We start from the raw sequence: 10,696 nt of genomic DNA, 5'->3' as shown, positions 1-10,696 counted from the left end.
CAGTAAATTTAATATGCTTTTTAATATACTAGAGCAATGTATGATAGTATGCGAAATGTAAGGAGGTGGTGTAATCATTTTTCAATAATTCAATTAATGAACATTTAACTGGATGTGGTTAATTATAATAAGTATTAGACATAAAATGTATAGGAATAGAAAATAAACTAACGTAATCATGTATTTAACAATATTATGCGTAGAATCTAAAGTCAAATAGATTGAATATTAGCATTGTGATATGCAAATATATGCATGTCGTATGTCAAGAACCTTTCTTATAATTCAAAGTTTCTATTGAACTGATTGTTTCTATGGAACTACAAAATTATCATATGTCACTACATGTGATCTATCTCAAATTCAATAACGAATCACACCTATTCATAGTGTGCCCTAATAAAACATGTATTAATGAAATAAAAACTAGATAACTCAATGAAGAAACTTTAAATTTTTTTTATGAAACTATCTGAAAATCTGAATCCATGTTAGTCCATAGAGCTCTCAAACTCAATAAAATCACTTGTAGATAATAAAAGGAACAATTCTTTTAGTGCAAAAGGGTGTATCCAAATATAAGGAATCAAATCCTCTCACTAGTCATATCCCAAAAAAGGATAATATGTAGTCTTCAATTATCAATAAAATAACACTTTGGTCAAGGATGATAAATCTACAATATATCATTAGTTAGTTACTCATATCAATAGTGCCAATTCCAACCGATGATCATGTATAGTTGTTAAAAACTTGACTTATCTATATTTGTAATGTCAAAAATCTTGTAATATGCAATATTAAAATCTCAATCAGATATACTCCTAGTATGTACAAATAATAGCATAGGTAAAATCTAAAGTTTAATAACAATGTCACACAATCTTGAAATCTACATCGCATGCATAATACATCAATTGACTATGTGAAGTCACCTTTCAAATCTAGGCAAGATTCTCCCTAGTAGATAAAGCCAAATAGGGTCCCTCCTACAATGGAGACACATGAATGTAATAACTCCAAAATGGATAAAACCAATCATCTAGGATAACTACATGACCATCATCTAAATAAATCATAAAAGTTTAAAGAATCAAATGAATCTCAAAAAAGAAAATTCATAACACTTAAAGCAATATTATTGCCATCACAAATAGGAAATTCAAAAACAATAAATGTGGTCTTATTTATAACATCTAGCTGAATTTTTGTCGAAGGTGTAACGATTGCACTATCTAAAGAGCTATCTATTGTCTCCTGAAGAAATGGTTCAAACAAAAGATTTACAATACAACATAGGTTTGTATGCTTATTTGAAAACAATTATAAGATCACAAATATGTACGTGAAAACAAAATGATAATATATGATCTTGAAGATGACAATAGGAATGCAATTTTATTGAACTGATTCACATTAGTAGAGAAAGATTCAAATTTATATGTATTTATAATCTCTCCAAATAATTTTTTTATGAGCCTTAAATACTTAACATAAGATCTAATAAGATCCTTATAATTGAAACCATAATTTCTTTTGTTTGTTTTCCTGGAACTCCTAAATTCACACAATGGATATTGATTAAAAAATAATCAAAATAGATGGAACACATGTTTGCTTGATTTTAAGAGTAATATTTTTTTTTTTTTATTATGTGGGAATCCTGGAAGAATGTACATTCTACTTAGGATCTTTCTTATATACTACGATATTGAGTATATGATCTTGTGAACAATCCATCTCTTATTGTAGAAAAATATACTAACCACAAAATTGTATAAAGATAAGCTGAAATAGTCTCCAACACTCTACAATTTTACTGGCTTCTTCAAAATTGTTAAATTTAATGCATAATGACAAAATGTCATCTCCATATAAAATAGATCCATGATGTCGACTCAACCAATAATGCTGAAAAAAATCTCAGATAATTATTTTGATGATTTTTTAACTTTAGACCATGATCAAGAAAAATAAGATGTACAGTTCACACCTTATAACTCCTACATTGGCTCTTCACGGAAAAAGTGTATTCAACAATAGATTTTGATACCATTGGGATTATTGGTTTTAACATAAGGAATGGAGACAAGAATGTTTGAAGGACACAACCATTATATTAAAACACTACAGAACAATACATATAAATAATATGGGGTGTTACAACCATCTTCAACCATCCCAATAACCAGCTCTTATTTAATTAGAGATAGAAAATAAACATATATCTAACATTATCAGAGATACAACTCAATATTTTTATGCTTTTGGCAACCACTACGGAATTCTTGAATAGTTGATTTTCTTTACTAAACTATATTGAGAGACTGCTAATTTTACCCTCTATTTTCACCACACCTTCAAAGGTTCGTAACAAAGTAGTGTTTTCCCCCATAAATATAATACTTGATGTCCACTGTCAAGCTTTACGTACAACAAAATTTCCCGAGCTCTATTCAACAATTTAGCTCACTACAGAACAGCGAAAATAATAACTGACTCAAAGATATAGCAATAATATTCAATTGGGCACCCTACAGTTCGTTCGGATTTCTCCACTGGTACCAGTGAGGGGGCTTATATTACCCATATTCACCATGGCGGCTGCAAAATCACTGAAGAAAGTGGTTTGGTCGTTAGCATAGGTGGTAACCTGAGAGTCAGCAGATCCATTATTAAAAAGCTCCTGGTCGGAGTGGAGAAGTCCTTGCTGGTTTATCAGATTTGTGTAGTAGTCGATGTCAAAGGTAGTGGGAGTTTGTACATCTAAGGGTGACAGATTGTCGTCTCCGCCACTAAAAGGGCAGTTAGCCTGCACAGAAGTGGCGTATGTGCTGTTTATGTTGGTTTCATTGTAGATGTGGGTTCTGAAACTGGTACACCGCGCTTGACCAATTGTATGAGCACCTGGACATTATAACACACTCAACGTCATTCAGCATATATAAACTTTTAGGGAAGAACATGAAATTTTCCTTGCAATTTTTAGAACTACCTGAAAGGGCAATCATGTCCTGCGTAGAAAGACCCTTGGCACTAAATCTTGAGATAAGATTGCTGAGGCTCGATGTGGGCGGCGGAAGGTCGCTGTTTGCACCGGTTTGGTTCGCAGTTAACGAGTCTCTCCTCCCGAACAGTACTGTCCATGATGGTCCTCCCAACTGCAGTTTCAAAAAACATTCTTACCCATTAAATCCTCCCATATTGATGATTTCAATACAAATACCTTGTTATCTGTCCCGATGATGGATCAAAGTAATTGATTCGAAAGCTAGACCAAAAAAATTCTACATACTCAAAGAAAGTGAAATATAGCGTTCATTAAGAGAAGTGTATTTACCGCGACAACAGAATCACGAGCAGCAAGGGCGACAATGTCTGCACAAGACACAACTCCACTGCAAATTCCTTCGACTTGTGATTTGATGGTATCGATTACGTCGTATCCTCTTACAGAATTGTTGTTTGGACCAGCGGTTTTTTCACCGGTTATGTTAGTCGAGTCGTCCAACAGTATCGACCCGTCACAACCCTGCAAAATCAGATTAGCATTAGAAAAAGGTTTCGACTAAAGTAAAACTGAGAGCGACAGACTAATGTAGGAGTGAGCGCGCCCTTGGAGAGTTGAAATGTTACGTTAACAAAACAATCGTGAAAGTGAAGTCGGACTAAGGAGGCGCCCATCCTTGCTTCGGTGGCGACTGCAGAATTCACAGCAGCTTGGACTGTCGATGATAGATTTGGACACGTAGTATCATATAAAGTCGAACTGAGTTGTCCCTCCACTTCACTCAATGCTAAGAAAATCAACGCAATGCGTGCAAGAAGACAACGTGCCCTCATCATTGCTTCCTCTTCACTACAAAAAAATATGCCCAGCAAATTAAATTTCTCAATGGACAATGAAGAGCTTGGAGGACTGGTGGCTATTTATAATCATTGAGAAGGATACTGCTTCGTTTTCGCTGCGCTCGTCACTGAAAAGATTGATAACGATTGATAATAACCTGCCAGCTTTTGTTTCGGCTGCGGTGGAGCAATTTGACACGGCAGGTTACAAATTCCACATGTGATGGCCCACAGCTTTCCGCACATTGTGGCTTGTAGGATAATGTTAATTTATCTGTCATTGCTCTAACAATTTATCTACACTCGAGTTGCTTAATACAACACGGCTCTTATTTACTGCTGGCCCTAATACACCCATACAATTCTGCGTATAGAGAGAAAATTTTGTTTATTTTGCTATAAGTGATGAGCATATGCCCCGTCAACATTTTGAATCTTTAGAATGTTCTCAAAATGTCTTTTCGTTTGGAATGCTGTGAGATATTGTAGCCTATTTTTATTTACGCGCACGTTGTTTTCGGCATGGTGACAAATTGCCCGCCTGTCAACGAAGATACAGTCGGTAGATAAAAAATAGTTTGTCTGTTTTGATCTTGCCAGCCTTCAAATTCTTGGAGCTTGTGACGCAGTCACTTTCAGAGGCAAGACTTTGGCAATTCCACGGTGTTCGCATATGAAAGTTAATTATTTTTTATCAAGCTGTTTTACGAAGTCAAAAACACGATGTACTGGACGGACAAGCTCTTCCAAATTACAAGATTAAACTATTATGGTCTATTTATCCGGATGGCAACATGTTATCAGTACTGTATTTAGAAAGGGAGAACAATACTCCTGAAAACCTGTCTGTGGGAGACGAATATGACCTTTTCCCATGAGTAAAAGTAGCTAGAGTAGTACCTGGTGGACCAACCATCCCTTGGGGTCGAGTCATCAATGGACTTCCGACTAGTAAGAGAATTATCTTCAGGATTCTCCTCTGGGGCAATTATGTTTAGATCAGCGGGATGGTAAGTGTTTGGCCGATTAATTCTTCAAATTAGTTCTACAAATTATCTAGAAATTGATTGTGTTTGGCCAATTAGTTCTCCACTAAGGACATGACAAATGCAAGCGTTGAGATCATCCATGAATAGTAGAGTACTTGGGATTCTAAAGAGCTGGACCACAAAGAGTGTGATCCATAGTCATCTTAACTATCCTCTCTAGAAGAGAAACAATGTCCATGTCAATGTAAATGAGTAGAAGCAGAGTCGAGGAACCCAGACAACGTTGTTAGAGGCATTCCCAATTAGTAAGAGAATTATCTTCAGCATTCTCCTTCGAGGGAAACTAAGTGTAGATCAAAGAGATGGCAAGTGGCATATGAAGAAATTTACTTTTATTTGGCTAGTTAGTGCTCCATCAAGGAGATGACTGACATGAGGGTTGAGACTGTTCACGAGTAGTAGAGTCTTTGGGGTTTTGAGGAGTTGGACCATGAGGGTGAGATCCACAATCACCATGACTATCTTATTTGGAAGAGCAATTATATCCATGTCGATGCTCATAAGGATAACTGGAGTTCGGAGAAACCTAGAAAATATTGTAGGATGAATTCTCTTAATGATCTAGTAGCTCCTAGTGATGAGCAACTTCAAGTGAAACTTTACTAGCTTGCACTTGAATTTTCATAAGCACATTAGAACAAACCATAGATTTAGAATACAAACAAAAGTATTTGTAAGAAAAATTATGATTAAATAAAATATCACATCAATCATTTCATATACTCAATAATATTTGTACCTTGAAAAGTGTGCCATATTTGAGTGAACTTGTAAGAAAGGCAAGGCCAAACTCCGATTAAGATCATGTGCCATGAGAGAGGACTATATTTGAAAGGTCTAAAAATCTATGCATCCAAATCTAAGTTTGTGCTTGAGCAACTCAATATGGCTACAAAATGTGCAATTCAAAGTGGGGATGCCCATGTGAGTAAGACATGTCCAATAGGGAGACATTGATACAAAAGCCACTATGAAAAGTGAGCCAATTTTTTTGTTAGGCATAACTTCATAGATTCTTTGGACTCTTTTTGGTCACATCCCACTAGAGGGCTTAATGGTAAGAGTCATGAGTGTCCCTTGGTAGATTTGTAACTTCAAAATAGAGTGAATAGAGTGTTTGGATACCTTTTCCAATCTTTCTATTAAGGTTTGAGACAATACAATACTAATTTGTATAATGATGACAAAGGAATTGAATCCAAAATCAAGCAGCGAGTCCCTTGATCTTCATAAGAAAGTTATAATTTCATTTTAAAACCTAGTCAAGACAGGAAATTCATGGTGGCTAAATGGATGAAGTTGTGCAAGTATTTGATTCATTTTTAAAAAGAATTCTAGGTCACTGGTCTAGAGCGAGAGAGCTAGAGTCCTCACTTGAGTGTTAAATAATTGAGACCACTAGATGGAGTATTGATTAATGGATAGACCATTACAAAAATCATCTCCATCACAATGTAACCTAAGTTTGAGGGCTTCCTAGGCTTTCCAATTTTTTCATGAAAGAACTTTCTTGGATCTAAGTCAACTCTTTAATGGTAAGGAGAGTGTCAATGTCCAAGCCCTTCCAAGATGGATGACCATGAGGTAAGACAAATCATATGCAATGGAATATGAAATCTTTCTAGTGTAAGGTATGAGACCCTAAAAAATATAATACTAAATCAATTAAACAACTCAATAATCACATTAGCATGTAAATAATTATAGTTTTATCAATACATGATAAATAATTGCATACATGTTACACCTTCACATGAAATAATGTCAACCAAGAATCATGTAGTGCATGAAACATATTTTTAAAAGAATGTGGCATAGGCTCTCTTCCTTATCTCATCATGATAATGCAAATAAAGAATACAATAACTAGAGATGAAACAACGGAAGGAGGATGAGAACCCAAGGCCGAAGAAGATGCATTAGAAGAAAATATAGTTACATTAGGGTGGGAATCCTTAGGGGTTCATTCAAAAGAAGTATACCATGAGGAAGAGGAGTCATCAAATATGACCTCCTGTCATTGAGGTAGTAGTTCTATTAGTTGTTACATGTATTGGTTTTATACTATTTTGTCATTGTTATTTTGTGGGCTTTCTCTCCAAGTTATATGATGCTTTTTTGTCGTCCTATGATGATTTTTTTATATGAACTTGTAATGGGTCGGGTCCTTCCCCACTTAATATAATTAAAAAACAATCATAATGAAAATCATAAATTTCCCTTCGAATGACTAAAAGATAACACATAAAGAATGAAACCATAAAATTTTATTGGCACTAAGACCTCCGTAAATTGAGTCCCAATTTTTCTAAAAGAAATGACATGCAATGCAAATAAGATATAAAACAAATGTGGATCCAATGGATTGGCCTGTTTGGACGAAAAGGATCCAAACCCTTGACCCAAGTACTCTTCTAGAACTTACTTGCGACTGCACCTTGTTATTTATTCCAAAATGCATGGACACCTTCACCTTGAGTGGCTACCCTAAAGTTAACGTTAATCTATTGTTGGCATGCATGGGAAGTCTCACGGTGGATGAGTTATCTATACGTTCATAGTTGCAACAACAGACCCGCTCCGATCTGTAGATGCAGCTGCTAAATTCGAGACACACCAAAGCAGTATATGGAAGAACATGCTATGCAAGATAATGGCGATGAACCATTAGGGTTGAATAGAGGGAAAACAATATTATAGGTTGATTTTCCATTGCAGTTCACGTATATGCGATCATTTCTTGTTTTTGGCAAGCAGGAGACAAGGCTACAATTAGCTGAATATTCTAAGTTCATATTATTATTGATTGTGGGGTCACAAAATTCAAGAATGTTAAAGCTTGATCATAGGAGATTCATAGGCAATTAAATAAAATCGTAGCTGTGACTGAGAATCAAGAATATATGTGCATACGACAATAGCTGAAGCCAAAAGTCGAAAGAAAAATTCTACGCATAAGTGGAGGACACTACGACAGATTAAAAATAAGAGTCCACATGCCGCTTAAATTCAGCTTTGTACAACCAAGAAGACGTTCTACAACATCGTTGTCATGACTTTTTTACAGTTTGCATTCCCTTTCAGCTCACAAGATTTGCTTTATTGCTATCTTTAAGCCTTTGATTGCGTTTGATTTCAAAATGTGCAGCGAATAATTGCAATAAATCAGTTCTGGATTTCATGTTCATGAAAATTGACCATATCATTGGATGATTGTATAATTACGCATCTAAATATCTCAATTGCATTTGAACTTGCTAACACATCTCCTTTCCAAATTTGTCCAACTATGATTCCGGCAGCATTCAGCTGTTCCATAATTTAAAAAAGGATGACAATTTAAAATCTTCAGTAAGAAAGGGAATGATAAATTTAAACAAAAGAAAATATAGGTTATTAGAAAAGCAAACTCTATACAAGGTTTTCCTGTCGAGAGCTTTTCTTTAAAAGTAAATGATTTATATGAACTCCAATAAAGTAAATGATTTATATGAACTCTAATAATGTTACAATTCATGTTTAAGTGAACAATTTCTTGATATTTCCCAAGAGGGAGGTTTGTGTGTACGTGCATGTATGCACATGCATCTGTGTGTTCAACATACATGTATCTCACACCCTCTAGTAACAAAAGTATATATCTTATTATTTAAAGAGAAACAAAAACATATTCTAATTATTTTTCGGGTAAATATAAGAGTTAGTATGTAACATGACAAATAATTAACAAAATAAATACAAGGTGAATAAATGTTTAAAGAAATAGTTGATAGCATCATTTAAATTTTGAAGAATGGATTTGATGTATATATTAGATAAATTTATAAAATTTATATTAAATTAATTAATATCATATTTGATTATGAACATAGTTCTTAATTAATTATATCTATTATAATAGTTTTATTTATGATGATTGTTTGTTTAGATTTTTTTTGTCTTTATTATGATAATTTTATAACTATTAAGGTTCTTTTATTATATTGACACTAATGAATTAAATTACGATCTAGAAGAAGACATTGAAAGGACCCAAAAATTTTGGACAACAAGAAAGAGCTACACAACATGAATCTAGAACCTACAACAAAATAAGCTTTAAAATTGATAGGCCTTGAAGAAACTAACATCAAACTCATAGAAAATTGACAACCTAAAAAATAATGATGAAGTTTATAATTGAAACCTCACAAAATAACTCTAGTTTGGAGTCAAGTTGTAGCCCATAAGGGGAATCTTCTTTTCTATTCTATGGAAGATCTAGGCACAACCAAAGTACAAGGCTTAATTTTTGGTTTCCTCTTGTTCTTGATGAGGCAATCCCATTCATTCCCTTTGGGTCCATGCAATTGTAGTGTCCAAATTCATCCCTTTATTCCTCATAGTAAAGTTCTCTTTATTCTCTAAAGAATATTGAGTATTCTAAATCTTTTTTCATGAACAAGAGGATAAAATATCATTCTTCTTTGAACACGGTGCTTTTTGTTGGTAAACTACAATAAAATTGACAAGAACACAACTTTATGGCAATGAAGTAAAACACATGAGAAGGACTCATATAGGATTCTCTACTCCTGAATCCCACATTTAGTTCACAATTTTATCCCATTGGAAAACACCTTAGCAATATCAACACAAACAAAATCTAGTAAAAACTAATCATTTCATAAATTTTGTGCAATCATTTGAAATTGGACAAGATAATTGAAACTAGCTTAAAATATTTCTTGATTGACTATTCTAATGGGAGTCTCCAAAGCCTAATCTAAATAGAGGTATTGTTAAAATATTAATTGTTCATATCAAATCTTGTACATAATTTTATCAAACAAGCATTAGATATACCAAGGAATTGGGGACCTTCTAGAATGATCCTAGTACTATCTTCAACTATTTGGAAAGAGAAAAATAAAAATCCATTATGCAAGTTAGTCACCTAAACATTCAGTCATCATTCTTTACAAAACCCAACATTAAATAAAATGTATGTTCAAGTTTCCCCGATACTAACCAGTTGAAATTAAATTTTGTCAGATCTTCTAAGAGTAACCCGAGTCAGGCTGGTGGGGGTGGAATCATTACAAAGATAAAGGGAAAGTTGGTGTTGGCCTATTTGGTAAACCTTAGAATCCAAACCTCAAGCTTTGTTGACGTGATGACATCCTTCTGCAATATATCTCTTGCTAAAGACAAAGGATTCTGAAAGATAGTCATTGAAGGGTGTTGCAGGAGCACCTTTTCATTTTGTGATGTTTTGTGTCTATTTATGTTGTCATAGGTTGATTTACGTTTCATAAGGTATTGGGAAAACCATTAAATCTTGTAATGTCATGAAATCAGGTCTTTGGTGCCAATTGGGGTAATGTAGCCTCTCACGACCTACTTGGTCATCATTGGTCAATGACCAACCATGATGTTTGGATGGGGGTCACTCATGTTTTGATGTTACTTTGATCATGTAAACATCATCTATAGTGTCCTTAGGTTGATAGGTTAATATGGTTTCATATATTTGCAAAGGTTGTAAAAATTGTCTAAAGTTGCTTTGGCACTTTGACAACATTTGTTTGTAATGATTCCCAATGGCCAACTAATTTGAAGTTCACTTCATTTCGGTTGGGTATTGGTATATTTTGTTGATATTGTTAGATAGTTTAGATAACCGGAAGACAACTAAGAAGGGGGGGGGGGGTGAATCAGTTGTCTTAGATTATCAGAAGCATTAACAATTTAAAATTTAATACTGGAACCCAAAACAATTATACTGGAATAGCAGTTTATCCAATTAAGAATAAACA

At 34.2% G+C, this 10,696-nt stretch overlaps 1 protein-coding gene across 1 annotated transcript; it reads right to left on the bottom strand.

Annotated features, from left to right (window-relative positions):
• Positions 1 to 2,097: 2,097 nt before the first annotated feature.
• On the bottom strand, positions 2,098 to 3,898 carry LOC131037451 (cationic peroxidase 1-like). Its single transcript, XM_057969590.2, has 4 exons — positions 3,637 to 3,898; positions 3,341 to 3,532; positions 2,996 to 3,161; positions 2,098 to 2,907 (listed from the first exon to the last, which is right to left on the bottom strand). Exons 1-4 carry the CDS (start codon positions 3,844 to 3,846, stop codon positions 2,522 to 2,524), a joined length of 954 nt encoding a protein of 317 aa, XP_057825573.2. The 5' UTR covers positions 3,847 to 3,898; the 3' UTR covers positions 2,098 to 2,521.
• Positions 3,899 to 10,696: the final 6,798 nt, after the last annotated feature.

This window comes from Cryptomeria japonica, chromosome 3 (genome assembly GCF_030272615.1).
Source record: "Cryptomeria japonica chromosome 3, Sugi_1.0, whole genome shotgun sequence".
Classification (NCBI taxonomy): Eukaryota; Viridiplantae; Streptophyta; class Pinopsida; order Cupressales; family Cupressaceae; genus Cryptomeria; species Cryptomeria japonica.
The sequence above is the reverse complement of the archived record's forward strand: the minus strand, read 5'-3'. Positions and strand labels throughout refer to the sequence as shown.

What these genes read in the sequence shown, in the direction of transcription:
- LOC131037451 (XM_057969590.2), bottom strand. Translation starts at nt 3,846, where the DNA reads ATGATGAGGGCACGTTGTCTTCTTGCACGCATTGCGTTGATTTTCTTA. An exon ending in CTCGTGATTCTGTTGTCGCG is followed by an intron (nt 3,162 to 3,340) that starts GTAAATACACTT and finishes TTGAAACTGCAG; the next exon opens with TTGGGAGGACCATCATGGAC. An exon ending in GGACATGATTGCCCTTTCAG is followed by an intron (nt 2,908 to 2,995) that starts GTAGTTCTAAAA and finishes TATAATGTCCAG; the next exon opens with GTGCTCATACAATTGGTCAA.